This window comes from Cnephaeus nilssonii (genome assembly GCF_951640355.1).
Source record: "Cnephaeus nilssonii genome assembly, chromosome: 12".
NCBI lineage: Eukaryota > Metazoa > Chordata > Mammalia > Chiroptera > Vespertilionidae > Cnephaeus > Cnephaeus nilssonii.
The window spans coordinates 42,112,607-42,134,077 of record NC_137083.1 but is presented as its reverse complement, the minus strand read 5'-3'; the positions used below and the strand labels follow the sequence as shown (position 1 = coordinate 42,134,077).

The 21,471-nt window shown below is 39.3% G+C and overlaps 1 protein-coding gene across 2 annotated transcripts in view; it reads right to left on the bottom strand.

Moving 5' to 3' along the window:
- Positions 1-21,471, bottom strand: part of LOC307108245 (B-cell receptor-associated protein 29-like) — a 42,935-nt gene that overhangs the window by 17,985 nt on the left and 3,479 nt on the right. Inside the window, exons 1-6 of one of the 2 annotated variants that reach the window (XM_079786059.1) lie at positions 21,283-21,362; positions 20,751-20,857; positions 14,800-14,900; positions 9,106-9,256; positions 7,864-7,999; positions 2,922-3,030 (exon numbers count right to left, since the gene is read on the bottom strand). In XM_079786059.1, the coding sequence (XP_079642185.1) occupies positions 2,922-3,030; positions 7,864-7,999; positions 9,106-9,256; positions 14,800-14,900; positions 20,751-20,842 (589 nt within the window). In that variant the 5' untranslated portion in view covers positions 20,843-20,857; positions 21,283-21,362. Of the gene's footprint in view, positions 1-2,921; positions 3,031-7,863; positions 8,000-9,105; positions 9,257-14,799; positions 14,901-20,750; positions 20,858-21,282; positions 21,363-21,471 lie in introns of those variants that run through there. The other variant, XM_079786060.1, reaches the window with a different exon arrangement.

Sequence of the window (21,471 nt, the reverse complement as noted above, 5' to 3'; positions counted from 1 at the left end):
AGATTATAAACACAATGCCTATATTACCAGAGTTAATTTTCTCCAAACATCTGAAATGTCTCTTAAAGAAATATTGTGTTTATGTTAACCTAAAATAATACTGAGTTTAGAGAGTTACATTTCAGACTTGTGAAGTTAAGCTCAGGGTTGAGAGGGGTAGCAGGGCACACAACCTATTCCTGTCTGTCTTTTATTTTTATACTATCCTGCTAACAACATAAGAAAAAGGATCGTTGGCAGATGTGAAAAAGGAAAGCAAGATTTTAAAATAAATTTTTTAACTAATAAAAGATATTTTGAAAATAGTCCTTTGCATTCTTCAGAAGGATTAGCGCCAATATTTTGTGTTGGGTTAAAAAAGAACACGGTTTCTGTTCTGAAATATCTAACATAGAGGGTAGGTGATTACTAAATTTATTTTTATACAAATATTAAAACTTCTTGCCGAGACTGGTTTGGCTCAGTGGATAGAGCGTCGGCCTGCGGACTCAAGGGTCCCAGGTTCGATTCCAGTCAAGGGCATGTACCTTGGTTGCGGGCACATCCCCAGTAGGGGGTGTGCAAGAGGCAGCTGATCGATGTTTCTCTCTCATCGATGTTTCTAACTCTCTATCCCTCTCTCTTCCTCTCTGTAAAAAATCAATAAAATATATTTAAAAAAAAACAAAAAAAAAACTTCTTGATCATGTTCCAAATCTTTTGGAATTGCAGAAGAGCCAACAGTACCAACTATGACAATATTTTGAAATTAGGGCTACACTTTCCCTACCATATATTATACCACTTTGACCAGAGTAGTAACTTATTTTTTAACTTACTGCCTCTAAAGAATTTTCTGATATACGTTCTTAACTTTAAGTAAGAAGTAGAAAAGTGATTAAATTTTTACTATTGTATTAAATATCCTATTGATTTTTTTTAATGGAATTAGCTTTTACCTTCAGATTTTTCCATCTCAAATTCAAAGGCCCCGCGGGTATGGCTCAGTGATTGACCCGGAGGTCACAGTTCAATTCTTGGCCAGGGCACATGCCCAGGTTGTGGGCTTGATCCCAGTAGGGGGCATGCAGGAGGCAGCCAATTGATGATTCTCTCTCATCATTGATGTTTCTATCTCTCTCTTCCTCTCCCTTCCTCTCTGAAATAAAAATACATATATATATATATTTTAAAAAAACACAAACTATCTTGATGAAGAAAACTCTACCCAAAGAATGTAAATGCATAATCAATTTGCAAGTTATATTACAGAGAACTTCTATTATACTGAGGCCTATTTTATATTTTATTGATTTTTTATTGTTGTTTTTTTTTACAGAGAGAAAGGGAGAGGGATAGAGAAAAACACTGATGAGAGAGAAACATCGATCAGCTGCCTCCTGCACACCCCCTACTGGGGATGTGCCCGCAACCAAGGTACATGGCCTTGACTGGAATCGAACCTGGGAACCTTCAGTCAGCAGGCCGGCGCTCTATCCACTGAGCCAAACCGGTTAGGGCCTGAGGCCTATTTTAAAAATCGAAATTTACAAATGGCATAAAGTAGGTCCTTGATTCAGTCACTGAACATTTTTCAATTTATCTCCAACATAAAGTAATGGAAGAGACTTAAAATTGGAGAAGGTCTATACATTGATCATTACTTTAACTCTGACTGAGAGGTTCCCCAGTGCCTGGACAACATCAAGGAATAACTGTTTTAGCAGAAATATTCACTGGGATCAAGCCACAAACTTTTAAACAGAATTTCCTGGTATGACATTGGACTTGGGGTATCCAGTTTTCTGTGCTATATGGTTGCAGGCAATAATAATTTGACTAAAAAGAAGAAAATACTATTGAAACTATTAAACAACAACAACAAAAATGGCCCCAGCCATGTGGCTCAGTGGTTGAGCATTGACCCATGCACCAAGAGGTCACAGGTTCGATTTCCAGTCAGGGCACATGCTTGGGTTGCAGGCTCAATCCCCAGCAGGGGACATGCAGGAGGCAGTTGGTCCATGTCGATACATCGATGTTTCTATCTCTCTCTACCTCTCCCTTCCTCTCTAAAATCAATAAAAACATATTTACTAAAAGACAAAACAATGTAAAAGAAATAGCTGCCTTCAGGAAAATGAAGTTAGGATGCTCTACCCAAGTCCTCATTGCAATGTATTTTGAAATGAAACATTCAAATTCTCAGCTCACTTCCTGATTTTTCTTACTCTATGCCAACCCATCTTTTTCAAGGAATGCTTTCCTTATATCTGGCAGGTAGAAAATATTAGGGCTTGAGATTAGCAATATACTTTCTTTAAAAAAATTTTTTTTAATCCTCACCCGAGGGTGTGTTTTTATTAATTTTTAGAGAGAGAAAGGGAGAGAGAGAACTATCAGTGTGAGAAACACTGATTAGTTGCTTCTTGTACACGCCCGGACTAGGATCAAACTGCAACCTGGGTATGTGCCCTGACCAAGAATCAAACTTGCAACTTTTTGGTGTACAGAATGACACTCCAACCAACTGAGCCACCCGGAACCAGGGCAGCAATATACTTTCTTATAACCAAAACTGTCCACCTGTGATCACTTCTTTTAAAGGAGCAATGTACTATGATGGAAGAATGTGATTTATTTTCCAATAATGTGTTTACAAGCAACTTTTTAGGAACATAGCTCTTTTGCTAAGGTAAGAACATCTGTATTTACAACACAGATCTGAAACACCTACATGTTTTTCTGTATAACACAGCATGTTTCTCTTGGCTGAAACAATGTTTTATCTTCATATTTGAGCAGAATTTATAAATAGGTCGCTCGTGGTATTTCAGTCAGAAGAACTATTTAGCCATTAGACTTGTTTTAGGGAAAACAGTGAAGTGTAACAGCATAAAATATCATGCTCTTTCTGCTTTGGCACATGCACACAAAGTTACCATCTGAAGTTTTCTTTAATTCAGTTTTCAGTTTTTCCTTGTCTTCTACCAGTTTTTTATTTTCTGCTTCCAAAACGTGTTCCTCTTCCTTGTTATAGCTTTTCAAGAGCTATCAAAAAGAGAGTTATAGAAATGAGCTTAGATTGCAATAGCCAGACATTCTTCCAGGAAATGGTCTGAGTAATGTATTTAAAATTATTGATCTTTATTTTATTCTTTGTCTTTTTAGTATTTTATAATTTTCTACAATGGAATTCTGCTAACATTAACTTAATATTTGGCAAACACAAATAAATTTCTCCTTACAATGGTTAAAATCTCTGAAATGAAAATAAGAGGTTCTGGTTGAGCTATGATTAAAATTGTATTTTCAAAAGTATTTAGGTAAATAACGTGAATATCTTTTTATCAATTAAATGTAATGAAAATCTAAGTTTAAAAAACACAGTTCTAAGGCTATTAATTGGGAGATCGTTATATTCCAGTTACAGAGCTGTCTACTCAGACTATTTTCAAAAAATCTTTATTGTTGAAAGTATTACATATGTCTCCCTTTTCCCCCCCATTGGCCCCTTCTAGCCTGCCCTGCCCCACACCCCAGGCTCAGACTATTTTTATAAAGGTGGATTTGTAAGAGAAGAATATAATGTTGTCAGGGGGATGTGGGTAAGTAGGAAATGAAAAGGCTATCTCTACACTTGGAAAATTCTAATTTTCATTGACCTGTCTCCAAATTAATTTTATTCAGTTAATCCTTTATGATGCTCTTCATATTTTAAAATCTATTCTGGCCTTTAAAATATTTATTTTATGTTTCTAGCTTATCCTTTCTAGGCAGGAAAAATTAAAATCTGAATAGTACAGTAAAATATCTGACTAAAATAAAAACATAATTGTGGTGAAGGCCTGGAGTGGGGTGAGAACCAGGTAGTGGGGGACAATGGGGGGAAATGGGGAACATCTGTAATACTCTCAACAATAAAGATAAATATAAAAAATTTAAAAACCTTAAAAAATAAATAAAATAAAAACATAATGGAGTAAAAATTTCATGATCTGTATGTCTGGATGGAAATCACCATTGTTAATAGACTAAGAAGTTGACACTGTAAAGAAATTTTAAGAAATTTAAGTTACCAAGAGGGGAAATTAATATTTGAAAAATAAAATATGTACACACTGTCATGGATTATTTGACTAAAGTGCAGCAACCTGATACTGACAGTGTCCATAGGTGAAAAAGCAACAAAGGACAATTTGAAACAGACTGACATAGAAAAGAATTTCTATTGCAGATGGTTCCTTTTCTAATGTAAGCTGGTATATTCAACGAACAAAATGTTCTACTGAGCACTGACTACATGCAAATGTTTACAATAGTAGGGCTATAAAGGATAAAAATGTAAAAGAAATATGATCCCTGCTCTCAGGTAACTTCAATTTAGTGAAAAGGATGAGACAAGAGCATATTGTAGCACAAGATCAAATACAGTACTTTTGTGTTATAAGAGAGATTAGGCAGCTCAGGATGAATTAAAGCTCTACTAAGTATATTATATAAGCCCAGGAAATTGTTTTTAGGCGACTGAAATACACACTACAACTGAAGAAGACTTTTACTTTCAAAATTAAAAAAAAAATTTTTAAAGAGCAAAAATAAGACCAAAAATTTTTTCTTCATATCTCTATGAATTTGTTGCCCATATTAAAATTCTAAACAATCCTCATTGTTGCTTCACTGCTTTTAGGTCACAGAGTCTCCAGTAATTGGAAGGGAACCATGGAGTTGTAGGAATGTTTATTACACTGACTGCTTAAATTATTATGCCATTTACTTGGAAAAGTTGGATTTGCGCTGGTCTTGTAAATAAGCTTTCATTACTGCACCTGTAAACTTGTCCAAATTTATTATGTGACTTGATGCTGAAGAAATTGAAATATGAAATTCAACAGCTACCAGCTACAATAATGCATGTATTCACTGTCCTACATACCTTATCCCATCTTGGTAAGGGACTGGAAAAAAAAAACTAGTCAGAAGTAAAGCTCCATCACTGTTGTTACTTGAAGCAATTAAAAATTAATTGGTCTTTCATAATAATTTCATTTAATTAACTGAATATCAGAACACAAAAGGGTCTCAGGCACAATCTGCAAGTCATAATAGGCTAGCATAGAAGCGAAGGGACAAAACAACATGGTTAAGAGTGGATTCTTAGTTTCATCACTTAGTGGAATGATTTTTGTGCAAGTCATTTAACATTTTTGTGCCTCCACTTCCTCATGTATAAAATGCACATAACAACAGTATCAACCTCATGGGGTTATTGCACAAATTAAGAGTTAATACCTCACTGTGAAGCATTTGAAGCGATACCTGGCACCTGTTAGCTATTATTTATGACCTTGAGGCCCACACACATGAGGTGACTTGCCCTAAGTAACAATGCTCATTATTGGTGGAGTTCGGACAAGTACGTAGGATCCCAGGGTAATATACTTTCCATTAGGTAATGTGTCTCTGATAGAGAATGAAGAGGTGTTTTAGCAATTTTATCCTTCTTTAACTAGTATTTAAAAACCTACATGAAGGAAATATCTTGAAATAAAAGTCATCTTTGACATTCTGACCTAAGGCCTTTCTTGGTCACTTAGATGCACTTTGGGCAATGACAGAGTTTATGTCCAGCTCACAGACTTTCTCTCCACTATGTACTGATTTTAGCCCAGCATACCTGTATATCTCTAATGATCTAAGGCCACTGATTGGGTCAGAGATATGCAGGAAGCAGGGAACCAGGATAGCATGGAACCAAAAGGAAGAAAAACAACAAAAGAAAGAAATTGTGGGGGATCAAAGAATCAGTAGTCATAAAATAAATCTTCCTTGCAATAGTAACTGGGTCTGAAAACAATTCCAAAAATGTTTTGAAGAAGATGCTTTCTTTGAAGGACAAGACTAATTTAAGTACATTAATTATGATGTATGTAAGAGAAATAATAGTACCAAAACTTTACAAAAACAATTTACATTTCCTTAGAGCTGAAGAGTAGGAAGAAAATAACTAAAGAATAATAGTAGTTACAACTCATCAATCTGACATGATGGGCATAATGTTAAATCAAGATAGGCACAGGGTTAGACTACAAAGACAAGGCTGTGTACTGTGAGGTTAGCCTTCATATTAATTAAATCTTTGAGGATTTTGTTTTCTTTTTACCACTGGGAAATAAGATCAAATGATAGAAAATGAAGCAAATAATAATAAGGTACAAAATGAGGCTCATTCTATTGCTGAAACAGTCCCAAAAAGGCAAAAATAACCGATAGCTTGCTTTTATATTCAGAAATAACAGCTTGACTTCCCAGACCTATATTTACTACAAAGGGAAATTTACATGACATCTGTGAATCAATGCCTTTTAAAACAGAACAAAACAGAGTAAAAAATAAACTGATGCTTATTCTCGAAGTTTCCTTAAAAGATGCTGAGTACAATCTAAGAAACATTTTTTAATTCTATTTCTATAAAAATACCTTTTTGACCCTGGTTGGTGTGGCTCAATTGGTTGGAGTTTCTTCCCATACCCAGTGGTCGGCAAACTCATTAGTCAACAGAGCCAAATATCAACAGTACAATGATTGAAATTTCTTTTGAGAGCCGAAAACTGACTTCTGCGCATGGGCCACGAAGTTTCAATTGCAATGTACGTGCGCGCCCGCACGTGGTATTTTGTGGAAGAGCCACACTCAAGGGGCCAAAGAGCCACATGTGGCTTGCGAGTCGCAGTTTGCCGACCACTGCCATACACCAAAAGATTGTGAGTTCGATTCCCAGTCAGGGTACAAACCTAGGTTTTGGATTCAGTCCCCAGTTGGGGTGTGTGCAGGAGGCAACCAATTGATATTTTACTCTCACACCGATCTCTCTCTCAAAAAAAAAATCAATTAATAAAAACTTAAAAAATATATACCTTTCTGTTGTAGTGAAAAAAGGTAGACATCAACAAATGTAAAAGAGGGTTTTGAGTAGGTGACCATGATACTGCAGCACCAAGCAGAATTTTTTGAAATGAGTTTTGACTTATTTAATAGGTTTTAGAAAGCTTTATATTGTACTCTGCAATACCTAACTCATTTAGATTTGATGAACGGTGGTGCTTATAGTTCTTTCTACAAGAGGCTAGGCTTTAGGACTTGGATAAGGATTTGAATTCTCTACTGTTAGACTTTTTACATAACTACAACTTGGTCTAACATATAATTGATTGTTTGCATTTCATTAATCTACAATAAGGAAATAATCTTATTGCATTATTTTAAGAATGCTTTCTTTGAGAAAATCTGTTTTGCATCTGATTGGTTCCACTGATTCTTTTTACTGAAAAGCAGAATTAGCAAAACATGGGGCTTAATCTGAACTGAAAACCACTTACGTATGAGATCTGAGTTCTAAATTTTAAACTTAAGAAAAAAAAAAAATGCCCAAAGTAATTTTGTATCTTTCCTTTTTTCCATTTGTTCTTCTTTTTCTCCCTCCACATCCCCCACCCACAAGCTCTTTGGTCTCAGAGGGAGTGTTCAGGGGCCCTGGACATGGAGATGTTCTCCCTTCCCATCTAAATGGTTCTTTAAAAAAAACCCAAAACATTTTTATTGATTTCGGAGAGGAAAGAAGAGGGACAGAGAGATAGAAACATCAATGATGAGAGAGAATCATTGATTGGCTGCCTCCTGCATGCCCCCTACTGGGGATCGAGCCTGCAACTCAGGCATGTGCCCTTGACCGGAATCGAACCTGGGACCCTTCAGTCCGCAGGCAATGCTCTAACTACTGGGAAACACCGGCCAGGGCAAGCAAATGCTCTTTTTAAAAAACAATATACCACCCCTTGGGAATATTAACATTTATACAAATTTTTAAAAAGAAAACTTAAATACCTGTTTTAGTTTTTCATTCTCTTTCATTAATTTTCTGGCATCCTCGTTAGTACTTTCTGCTTGATTTTTAAGTACTCCTTTGTTTGACAGTTCATTTGCCAGCTGAGTAATAAGGGTAACCAGACGTCTCAATACTCTAAGAAAAGGAAAATAAAAATGTTAAAATACATAGTCTTGGTCAAACAACTCTCATTTAGGTATGGTGGTGGAGAGAGATGATGGTTAGAGAGGACATACTAGTATTTAAAAAAAAAATTCCAAGTCTTCCAGTCAAAACACGCCTGTGTCTCATTCATTTAGAATCTTTGTTAGAAGACTAGCATTTGGAATATAGATTCAATGGTACTTACTAATTTAATAATTTTCTTTGTAGAGGCCTCTAGCCAGGAGGAGCAGAAACAGCATTTCAGACAGTGTGGCAGGGCCAGTAAGAAGTCCTCCCCCCCGCCTCCCACCCCAGTTCAAAATTTGCTATTTAAAGAGCACTGTACAAGACTGGTCATGCCCCCAAACTGCTCATTCACATTTATGGGTAACTCCCATTGTTAGAAGTAGTAACTAATATCTTCAATTATTCATTCAACAGACATTTCCTCAGGAACTGCTAAGTGTTAAGCACTGTTTTAGGCCCTGGGAACATAGCAAGAACCGAGACAAAGTCCCTGCTCTCAAAAGTTTAGGTTCTATTTGGAGAGGCAAGAGTTAAAATGACAAGAATGAATGACACTCAAAAGAAAAGTATATATACATTCCATGGGAGTGTGCAAGAGGAGACCTACTTACTTTGGGGGAAGTGATGGTCACAGTGGCTTCCTTTAGAAAGAGACTAAAGGATGAAAAGTTAGCCAGGGAAAGAGGGAAGAGAAAAAGGAAAAACAGGTGTGAAGACCCTGAAGTAGGAAGGAGCTGGGGACATTATTAGTAACTCAATAAATATTCCTTGCAAGAATGAATGAATGAACACTGGAGGTCAGTGTGGGAGGAATGTGGTGTACATGTCAGAGAACAGTATGAGACAAGGCTCCAGAGAGGAGAGGGGCCAGATCATGCGGGGCTTATTAACCTTTCAAACCTACAAGCTATAACTACATATTGCTTGTTATTTATTTGGGTATATAGTTTGACTTCTTTTATGAAGATGTTAGTATACTAAATATTATAGGAAAAATCTATAGTGTTGGTTAAAAAATGAGAAACATAAATTATGTTTTTAAATTGTATGTGTGTGTATTTTTTACTTACAGCCAAAAAAATAATGAAAATCCAGAAATGTAAAGATTTCTTTGAGATCTAAAAAGTTTCATCTGGGTATGTTCATGGGCACCAGGTCTGCTGGGTGAGCTCTTTTCAATGACAGCAGTAGAGGAGTATTTCCTTACTTCTCTCACAGCATCTATTAGAGAGACAGAGAAAACATTACTTTTAACAATATAAAATTAACCTTTGCCGGTGTGACTCAGTTGGCTGAGTGTCATCCCATGCACTGAGAGATCACCAGTGCGATTCCCAGTCAGGGCACATGCCTGGGTTGCAGGCTCGATCCCCAGTAGGAGGTGCGCAGGAGGCTGCCACCAATCTATGTTTCTCTCCCTCTCCCTTCTCTCTCTCTCTCTAAAAAATAAAAATAAAAAATTCAATAAAACATATTAAAAAAATAAAGGAATATAAAATTATAATAAAAATGGGAAGCAGTTTTAGAATAACTAACCTAACTTTTAAATGATGGACTTTAGGTAGGGGCTGTTTTGTCTTTTCCTCTACATACTTGGGGAGGGTACCATGCTCAAAACAGATGATCTGGATACTAGTGGTAAACCTTGAATGTAACAGCATTTTTGTTTTTTACTATTCATCTAGGAATCATCATCATTGTACCATCTCTCATCTCTAGCTACACTGAAAACTATTATCCTTTCTTCTTTCTATCCCTAATGGCTCACTAAATTTTAATCTATTGACAATAACATATAGGCCATATCCCACTACAATCTGAGACAATCCTACTTCTCTTTCTGTACCAGCATTTTATGTTATCTGTCATTTTGTTGATAGTTTCCTTTGCTGTGCAGCTTTTTAGTTTCATGTAGTCCCACTTTTTGTTGCCTTGGCTCTTGGTGTCAAACACAAAAAAGCATTGCCAAGACACTTACCACCTATTCTTTCTTCTAGGACTTTTATGGTCTTAGGTCTCAAGTCCAAGTCTTTAATACATTTTGAGTTAATTTTTAAAATTTTATTTTTCAATTACAGGTTACTTTTAATATTATTTTGTATTAGTTTCAGGTGTACATTAAACTAATTTCCGTATGGTGTAAGAGAGTGGTCCAGTTTTCCCAACATCATTTATTGAAGAGATTGGCCTTTCCCCATTGCATATTTTTGGCTCTTTTGTCATAAATTAATTGAACATATATGTGTGGGTTTATTTTTGGGCTCTCTGTTCTGTTTCATTGATCTATGTGTCTGTTTTTGTGATAATACCATAATGTTTTGATTATTACTATAGCTTTGTAATATAGTTTGAAATCAGGGAGCATAATGCTTTTTAATTTATTTTTTTATTTATTTGAGAGAGGGGGAGGGGAGAGAGAGAAAGAAACAGTGATTTGTTATTCCACTTATTTATACATTTTTGTATATGTCCTGACGAGGGATTGAACCCACAATCTTGGGGTACCAGGATGATGGTCTAAACAACTGAGCTATACAGCCAGGGCCATGATGGCTCCAGCTTTGTTCTTTCTCAAGATTGGTTTGGCTATTTGGGGTCTTTTGTAGTTCCACACAAATTTTAGGATTGTTTGTCCCATTTCTGTAAAAAATGCCACTGGAATTTTTGTAGGGATTGTACTGAATCTGAAAATTACCTTGGGTAATATGAACATTTAATAATATTAATTTTACAACCTACGAGCATGGAATCTTTTCATTTATTTATTCTTTTTTTTTCATCAATGTTTTATAGTTTTCAGTGTACAGGTCTTCCATCTTTTTTGTTAAATTTATTCCCAGGTATTTTCTCTTTGGTGCAATTATAAATGAGGTTTTCTTTTTTTCTTTATTCTCACCCAAGGATATTCCTCGCCCCCCCCCCCCCCACGATTGATTTCAGAGAGAATGGAAGAGAGGAAGGGAGAGTGGGGGAGGGAGGAAGGCAGAGGGGGAAGGGAAGGGGAGAGGGAGAGAGAGAGAGAGGGGGGGGGGGGAGAGAGAGAGAGAGAGAGAGAGAGAGAGAGAGAGAGAGAGAGAAGAGAGAGAAAGATCAATTGGCTGCCTTCTGCAACCCAGGTACATTCTCTGACCAGGAATCAAACCCGAGACCTTCTAGTGCATGGGATGAGGCTCTAACCCACTGAGTCACACCAGCTTGGCATAAATAAGGTTTCCTTAATTTCTCTGATAGTTCGTTATTAGTGCATAGAAATGTAAATTTCTGCATATTGATGTTGTTTCTGGCAATTTTACTGAATTCATTTTAGTTCCAACAGTTTTTTGTGTGTGAAGTCATCAGGTTTTCTTTTTTAATGTTTAACATTTTTTTAAATATGTTTTTATTGACTTTTAGAGAGAGAGGGAGGGAGAGGGAGAGAGAGAAATATCAATGAGAGAGAAACATTGATGTGCTGCCTCCTGCATGTCCCTACTGGGGATAGAGCCTGAAACCCTGGCATGTGCTCTGACCGGGAATCAAACCGTGACATCTTTGTTCATGGGTCAACCGATGCTCAACCACTGAGCTACACCGGCTGGGAGGGGGTAGCTTTTTTATAACTTTCTATAATTCTATGAAAACTGATCTTAAATTTTCTAGATCTATTAGGATTCATTTGGTAAATTATATTTTTCTGCAAAATTACCCATTTTATTTACATTTTCCATTTGTTTGCATATAAGTATATAAGGTAGTTTTAAATTATCTTTTAAAAATTTCCTTGGTTTTAATTGTTATTTCCCTTTTGTCATTTCTCAGATTGCCTCAACAATATAGTAAGAGTATTCTAACCACTACAATATATCTAAAAACACAAACAAAATAGTAATTATGAATTATTCTGAGCAGGCCAGAGGAACCAAATAGTACTTCAAGGGCCATTATGCTTGTGATCCAGTTTCCTTCAAAATTAAATGGAAGTAATACTCCTGGATTCATTACACAGAAATGCTGAAAATTAACAAATGAAGTCAAAGAAGTTTATAAATGTGAATGGTCATATAAAGCCACCCATAGAATGAATCACCTGTATAATAACTAGGAGACTATGTCTGAAAAGTAGAATGGGGGCCACAATAAGGTGAGGTTGTGGCGTATAGTCAATTTTCTATAAACCATGTGGACATAGTCTTTTTTGGGTCACTCGTGGAAACTTGCAAATTCCTGGGATGAATTTCTACTGACACTAAACACACTCCTGGGCTTTTTGCTTCCCTTCTGCCTATTCTCAACTGCGAAACACACAGATGCACATACACTTTTGAGTTGGTATTGGCTCTAGGAATATAAATAAACATCTTGTAATGATTACCTTACTGAAGACAAGCAACAAGAAAAATAAAATAAATTCCAAAGTAAAATATAAATTAAGCTTGAGTAACTAGTTTTGCATTATTTACCCCACTGTCATTCTAGTGACAAGAACACTGGATGATGTACTTTACTTATGTTACCGCATTTAAACCTTCCAACCCTTCAGGGAAGTAAATGTTATTACCCTATTCTCAGATGTAAACGCTGAGGCTTAAAAGTAAGTGCCTATCTGCCTGCCTTTGCCATCCATGGTTTCCTTATTCTCTGGGAATTTCGCACCCTGCCCACAGATGTGAGCTACAGCCAACAGTCATGATTTGGGATTCAGAAACGGCTGCCAAGTGATTAACACTTGGCAGTTGTGTGGTGGCCATTTCCTGCTTTGGGAATAGTCCGTGGAGATGAGGAAAAATGAAGCAGACCCAGGGAGAAGCGCAGGGACACAACAAGGACACTTCAGTTCCTACCAGTTCCTACTTGGAATTTGGCTTCCTCCCTTCCCTGGCTTGCTCTGAAAGAACCCCGTATTTTATTACCAAGTCCCCCTTCTTGCTCAAGTGAGTTCAAATTGGTTTCTGATAAAAGCAACCAAAAGAACCATGACTAAAGCTCCCCTTCCTTATACGGGTATGTGGCAGTTCTCAGTAGAAATTCTTGTGATAATTTTAGAGTTAGATCTCAAAACAAGTTAGAGCTAGTAAAAGCTGCAGAGACCATCTTCTTCTCTCCCTTTATGTTGCAAATAGATAAACCAAATTCAGAGGAAATGCCATTCCAAAGGACATTTAGTTAGCTGGTGGCAAAGTGGGACCTGTTTTCCTTACTGTTTACTCACTTAGTGTTGCTCTGGAGATTAAATCGATAACATTAACAATAATGTACCATGAGACAAATACTGACATTTTGAATGAGGCAGAAATCCTTTCACACCCTGATACAATTACCTAGTCATACCCTCTTAGTTGGTCCCAGGCCTATTAAGAGGATTCCATTTCAGAGGCTGGTGTTATGGCATGTAGAAAACATTTTCTCACAAAATAGTGACATACATGGTGGTTATGGTTTCAGGTTGGCCCTTGTAAAACTTAACCTGAATTGGGAATTCTGAGGGAAAACATACTCTGCAGTGTGTATTAAAAGCTGAAGTGCCAGCCCTGGCTGGGTAGCTCATTTGGTTAGAGCATCATCCCAATAAGCCAAGATTGTGGGTTTGATCCCTGGTCAGGGCACATGTAAGAAGCAACCAATGAATGCATAAATAAGTGGAACAACAAATCGATTTCTCTCTTTCTCTCTAATTAGTCAATACATTTTTTAAAAAAAAGCTGAAGTGCCAAGAAGTAACTGGGTGGTCAGACAAGTTACTTAATCCTCTAAGCTCAGCTACTTCTTCTACAAAATATAATTATTTAGACTCACGGAATTTCTGGTTTGACAAGAATCTTAAGGGTTTACATCTAATATCTAAGATATCTGTTATCATGAAAATTTCAAACATGCTGAAAAACTGGTATAATAAACACCCATATTTCCACCACCTAGATTCAATAATTGCTTTTTCCCATATTTGCTTTATCTGTCTTAATTTTTTAACCATTTGAAATTAAGTTGAAAATATCATGACACTTGTAATATTTTAGCATATAGCTTCTATAAATAAGGACATATTCCTATAACAGGTGTTGGTAAACTTCTGTAAAGGGGCAGATAGTGAATGTTTTTGGCCATATGCTGTGTCTGCTGCAACTACTGAACTCTGTAGCTGTCCATGGAAACATGCATAGACAATACTTAAACAAATGGGCACGGTTATATTCCACTAAAACTTTAATTTCCAAAACTGGCATTTGTTCTGCAGACTATAGGTTACTGACTTATGCTATATAACAACATTGGTATCACAATAAGGTTAACAAAAATTCCCCAATATTCCCTAATATTCAAATTTTTGCAGTAGTCCTCAAATGTCTGTGTTGTAGTTGTTTTTTAACCAGGATCCAATCAAGATTCACAATCTGCATCTAAGACTTCTTTTGAGGGACTAATGATTCTATTCCTCTATGCCTCCCTGACAGCTAAGCCCCTGGTGCCTAGGACAGCACAGTTAGAAAGGGTTTTATAGCTGGTATCTCTGAAAAGTGGGCTATACATCGGTATACTTAAATCTTCAAACAACTTAATAGAGGCCAAGAACCACTGTACTCTGTTGAAATTTATGCTTCTGCATATATAATAGTAATATCTATTAACTGTCTATATGCAAATATCAATATCTGCTCTATTATGTTATTGATATACTATACAAAGTCAACTGTGTATCAATAGCAACACCATCTTAAATAATTAAAAAACAATGAATTCATTAATAAAAATTAGAGTAAGCTTATTCAAAGGAGGAATCTAGTACTTACCTAGAAACAGAACAATCAATAGGACTATAATAGAAAGAAAAGCCTTGTTCCAAAAAGTTGCAATTTTACCCCAGACAGTAAATGAAAATATCTTCTGCCATCTGTAAAGCAATACAATTACATTAGGTATAAAAAATATCAAAAGAATGTTTTGAAATATTTTCTGAATACTGAATTGACATTTTGGTAATTATGTAGTAAGTAAAAAGAATAACAGAAATTTATTTTATGTTATACCAGAGCATTATTAATTCATAAGAACATCTCATAAAATAAAGAACTTCTTCCAAATTTAATAATAACCTGACATTTGATTATTTTCTGTCTGGTAGCTTAAATATTGTACAGTGAAAATAACTTAAAAGGCAAGACACATGATTAAAATCTCAAAAAGAAATTATTATAGTAAAATGTTATATTGCCGATAGAAGCTACCACTTTGTATCTTTTCCCTAATCAGGGTAATAACTTGGAAATAACAAATATTGGTCCAACAATTAGCAACATTTGAAGTGTGAGGGGTCCAACTCTCCAACCTATTTTTTTTTTAGACTATTTTTATAGAGTACAATTTAACATTTATCCCAAATAAAAGACTTTCCCTACTTTTACCAGGAATTTCAATAATCATTGAGGTATTACATATACATAGCAAAGTGCAAAAATCCTATATAATAAAGAGGTAATATGTAAATTGACCCTCACGCCCTCACATCACAAGATGGCCGCCCCCACATCATCACAAGATGGCCACCACAAGATGGCTGCCCTGCGTCATCACAAGATGGTCACCACAAGATGGCCACCCCCCAATGTCGTCATAAGATGGTCGACCCACATTGTCACAAGATGGCCGGCAGGGGAGGGCAATTGGGGGCAACCAGGCCTGCAGGGGAGGGCAGTTGGGGGTGATTGGGCTGGCAGGGGAGCAGTGAGGTGTCAATCATGCCGGTAGGAGAGTGGTTAGGGGTGATCAGGCTAGCAGGGGAGCAGTTAGGGGCAAGCAGGCAGCCAGGCAGGTGAGTGGTTAGGAGCCAGCAGTCCCGGATTGTGAGAAGGATGTCTGACTGCCAGCAGCTGACATCCCCCGAGGGGTCGCAGATTGGAGATGGTGCAGGCTGGGCTGAGGGACACCCCTCCAGTGCACGAATTTCATGCACCGGGTCTCCAGTCTTAAATATATGGCTCAATGAATCTATACACCCACACTAATAAAAGAGAAAGATGCAAATTGACCATATCTTTGCAATGCCCACCAGCCAATCAGGAGTGAGTATGCAAATTAACCCAACAAAGATGGCAGGTTAATTTGCATATGCAGGCCCTGAGCAGCCGGGGGCGGGATGCTTGTGTCATTGCCATGGCGACAATGCAGGCATTCCGCCCCTCCCCAGCTGCTCAGGGCCTCGGGCAGCATGGGAAGGCGGGGCCAAAGCGGAAAGAGGCGGCTCCAGGGCCGGAGTAGGAAGGTGGTGCCAGCAGCCAGGGAAAGGAAGGCCCATTCTTGCATGAATCATTGTGCATCGGGCTTCTAGTACATATATATGTGTACACCCATGTAGTTACCACAATCAAGATTTACACATAGAGGAAATAAAATGGGGTAATAAATAAATGTAAAGGAAATAAATTTCCTATGTGTAAAGGAAATAAATTTTTCAAAAAAAAATTTTTGAAATAAATTATGTGTAAAGGAAATAAATTCAGCACCTCACTGCTCCCCTGCCAGCCCAATCACCCCCAACTGCCCTCCCCTGCAGGCCTGGATGAATTAAAAGGTATAAACAAAGACATAGAGTTAAGAATGTATGGATTATAAATGACAAAAAGTGATAAAGTAACATCACAAATTGAAAAGGTAACAAACTTTGCACAAGGCATTTAAAATGAATAACACATTTATTGATTCCAAGTATATACGCCTAAGTGACCATTATGACCGGTCAACCGAACGACTGGTCAACCGGTGGCTCTGATGCACACTGACCACCAGGGGGCAGATGCTCAATGCTGGAGCTGCCTCCTGGTGCTCAGTGTGCTCCCACAGCCAACCTCCCGCGGTCTCTCCCCCCTGGCCAGCTGGCCCTGATAGGCCCCGATTGCCGGCCAGGCCGAGGGACCTCACCTGTGCACAAATTCGTGCACCAGGCCCCTAGTGTATCCTATATAATAAAAGAGTAATATGCAAATTGACTATCACTCCAACACACAAGATGGCCGCCCCCATTTGGTCAAAGATGGCCACTCCATTGTGGACACAAGATGGCCACTACAAGATGGCCTGCAAGGGAGGGCAGTTGGGGAGGATCAGGCTGGCAGAGGAGGGCAGTAGGAAGGGACCAGGCCTGCAAGAGAGGGAAGTTGTTGGGGGGGGGGGGACCAGGCCTGCAAGGGAGGGCAGGGCAGTTAGGGGTGACTGGGCCTGCAGAGGAGGGCAGTTGGGGGTGACCAGGCCTGCAGGGGAAGTCAGTTGGGTGGGGGACCCAGGCCTGCAGGGGAGGGCAGTTGGGGTTGACCAGGCTGGCAGGGGAGGGCAGTTAGGGGTGATTAGGCCAGCAGGGGAGGGCAGTTAGGGGTGACCAGGCTGGCAGGGGAGGGCAGTTAGGGGTGTTCAGGCCAGCAGAGGAGGGCAGTTAGGAGGACCAGGCCTGTGGGGGAGGGCAGTTAGGGGCAACCGGGCTGGCAGGGGAGCAGTTAGGCATTGATCAGGCTGGCAGGCAGAAGTGGTTAGGGGCAATCAGGCAGGCAGGCAGGTAAGCGGTTGGGAGACAGCAGTCCTGGATTGTGAGAGGGATGTCTGACTGCCCATTTAGGCCAGATCCTGGACATCCCTCGAGGGGTCCCAGATTGGAGAGGGTGCAGGCTGGGCTGAGGGACACCCCCCCCCCATGCACGAATTTCGTGCACCGGGCCTCTAGTATATAATAAACACCTAAATAAACTTAACCCTTTGCACTCACTTGCTTTTTTCTCGATTCCTTTATTCTAATGCTAACCATGTCGAGTCACACTTGACATCCGAGTGCAAAAGGTTAAAACACAATTTTTAAAAAGTTTTACTTTAAGGTTATGACAAATTATTGAGTTTTGAAAACAACTCTAAGAAATAACTTGAAGTTGGTGGGGAGAGGAAGACTGATATAAGTTAAAGTGTTTTTTTTTTTTTGTCTCTGTGCTTTCAATTCCAAGGATGCTATTTAAATTTTACGTGATAAAAACTTTATATTTTTAGAAGGAGAACCTAAGTGGCAATACCTTGGTCAAGGTCCAAATGTAAATTCACATTTCAAGGGCCAGTGTTAAAAGGAAATACATAAAACACCCCCTACAGGGAACAACTAGCAGTTTATATTAACACTGAATTCAAGGAACAGTTAATAATAGCTACCATATATTGAGTCCTTGCTATACTATGGTTCTAAGCATTTTTACATGTTTTAGCTAATTTTATAACCACAACCACTATATAAGGTGGATACCAGTATTACCTCCATTTTACAAACGGGGAAACTGACTAGAGATGGTAAATCACTTGCCCAAGATCATGGAATAACTTGCAGAGTTGGGATATATAAACCCAAGCACTCTGACCTTTGAGTATATGTCTAACTAGTGGGTTATATGAGAAAAGAATAGAGAGCCAAATGAAATAAATATTGAAGCCTTTGAAGATTATGGTGAGCCCTGGACAGTGTGGCTCAGTTGGTTGGGCATCGTCCTATGTACCAAGCGGTTGCCGTTTAGAATCCTGGTAAGGGCACATGCAGGAGGCAGCCAATGATGTGTCACTCTCACATCACTGTTTCTCTCTCTCTTCCTCTCTCTTTCTAAAAGTCAATAAAAATCTTTAAAAAGAGATTATGGTGATATACATATAAAAGATAAAAATATGGAGATACACACAATAAGGACATATTATAAATGATATGTGCACAAATATACCATATTTTCTCACGTATAAGAGGGTATATTTATGTAATGTGTGCATATATACACACATCTATCAAATAGCTACTTGATCAAGATGGGAAGAAAATTATACTTGGCAGGAAGAAAAAGATCCATAATTTATGGTCATTTTGATGGAGAAAAGATAAATTGACAAAAAATTTTTTTTGCAAGTCCTTGCTAGTATTAGCAAAAAAACTCAACAGGGTGTTACTGAGGATTAGAAACCAAATCAAGCCCGGCCTGCATGGCTCAATGGTTGAGCATCAACCTATGACCCAGAAGGTCACAGTTCCATTCCCAGCCAGGGCACATGCCTGGGTTGCAGGCTCCATCCCCTATACGGGGCATGCAGGAGGCAGCTGATCAATGATTCTCTTTCATCATTGATGTTTCTCTCTCTCTCCCTTCCTCTCTGAAATCAATAAAACTTCATAGCCGAAACTGGTTTGGCTCAGTGGATAGAGCATCGGCCTGCGGACTGAAAGGTCCTGGGTTTGATTCCGGTCAAGGGCATGTACTTTGGTTGCGGGCACATCCCCAGTGGGGGGAGTGCAGGAGGCAGCTGATCGATGTATCTCTCTCTCTCTCTCTCTTTTTTTTTAATATATATTTTATTGATTTTTTACAGAGAGGAAGGGAGAGGGATAGAGAGTTAGAAACATCGATGAGAGAGAAACATGATGTATCTCTCTTATCGATGTTTCTGACTCTCTATCCCTCTCCCTTCCTCTCTGTAAAAAATCAATAAAACATATTTAAAAAATAAAACTTCATAAAAAACAGAAAGAAACCTAATCAAGATGATGACAGGTAGGTAGGATGGAGTAGAAAGAGCACTAGACTGAAAGCTAGATTTTTGGCTGGAATCTTCCATGGAACAGCTAGACCACCTTCCTTATAGATAATTGGGTTGGATACAATTATCCCTAAGGCCTTTTCCTACACTATGATTCATCCTCTTTTCTTTAATAAGAAAAAAGTGATGGTATCACTGGCAAAGACTGAAGTGAGAAGAAATCCAGGTAGGTAAGAAACAAGGTAAGAGTTGTGAAAAGACTACCTGAACCCTGAGCTAAGGTAACAACTTGCTTACGTCTCTCCCAGTCATGGGATCTTACTAAAAACTTCTGTGGGTCATCTCTAGGATTTCATTTATGCAAGATTTTCTTTTATGCCATGCGTATGAACAAATGTGTTGTAACATTTTTATTACAAGTATATTTCACCATTCATACTAGCAAGTTTCTGGATCTAAAACTAAACTCCCAACAAATGGATTATCACAGGGTCAAGTGAGGCAATGCCTCAATGAAAACAGTCAGTACTTAAACACCTCCGAAGGTCCTTTCCTACGGAACTAACGCTAACGTGTGGCTCGGATACTTTCCATAACCAGCACTTTTAACATATACTCGTCAATTCTGTGTGTTGGGGGGGGGGTGGGGGGAAGTAGTGAAATTACAATTAAGCATTAAGGAAACTACTAATTGGTTACATAGGCCAAAACTAAGAATCACTTATTGGCTCAAGTTTCTCCATTGTCATTTGACTGCCCCAGTGGGTCACTTCCGCACCCAGCACCCACGTGAGACACCTGTCACGCATCTGCCTTCATTCAGGTCCCTCTTCCAATTCTGGGCCATAAAACAAAGGTGGAACCTGGGGACAAGGCAGGCGTTAAAAGCATAACCTTTATTATATCTGTAATCAACAGAAACCAAAGGACTTGCCCTTTTCCTTTTAGAAGGGAGGTGAGAAAGTTAATTCATTTGAACGTTTAACAAAAAGTTCCATATAGTGATATTCCATATAGTGATATTTTAATATTGCCATTATATATTTATAATTTGTTCCTTTAGAGTTTATTTTGAAGTACACCTTTTATATAATCAGCACTCAAAACTCTTAAATCTTAAAGAAAAAATGTTTCCGTATCACACTCCACAGCCTAAGGGGGCCACTCATATATTGATTATTGGAACAAGGTAGAGGTTTCCTACCTCTGAGGAGGAATGAAAGGTAGACAGAAGAGCAAAATGAGTCCTATTTCAGCATAAAGAAAGGTTGCAACGGCTGTCCACTGGAGGGTCATTTTCTCTCTTCACACCTAAATAGAGAAGCACTCATTTTACTTTGCTGCCTTTCCACGAAAATGGGGTGAACGATCCCCAGGGCGCAATGCTTTCGTCCGGGGAGCGGACGGTGTCCGACGCTCCCCTCACTGGAGGCGGCCGGTGTGAGCCCGGGCGGGAGGGAAGGAAGGGTACGGGGGGCCGGGAGTCGGTGCCAGGCGGCCCGCCGGGCGCCCGAGACGTGTTTTTCCTCCACCTTCGCGGCGACACCTGCCTAACGCCAGCCTCCACCACCGCCCGCGCGGGGGACCTGCGCTCGGCGGACCCGCCCCGGGCGCTGGATCGACGGGCCGGGGGCAGGGCCAGCTCCCCAGGCCCAACCGCCGCGACCCCGCGCCCCGCCGGCCTGGCGCCCACGCCGCCTGGAGGACCGAGGCCCCCGGTTCCCGCCCGGCCTTACCCCGCCTGCGGCCGCCGGCTCTGCGCGCTGCCCGTGGGCGCCGACGCGGCCGACGTCAGACGCCGCGCGGGGGAGGGAGGGGCGCATGGGGGGGAGGGGCGCGCGGGGGGGGAGGGGCACGCGGGTGGGGAGGGAGGGGCGCACGGGGGGGGAGGGGCGCGCGGGGGGGGAGGGGCACGCGGGTGGGGA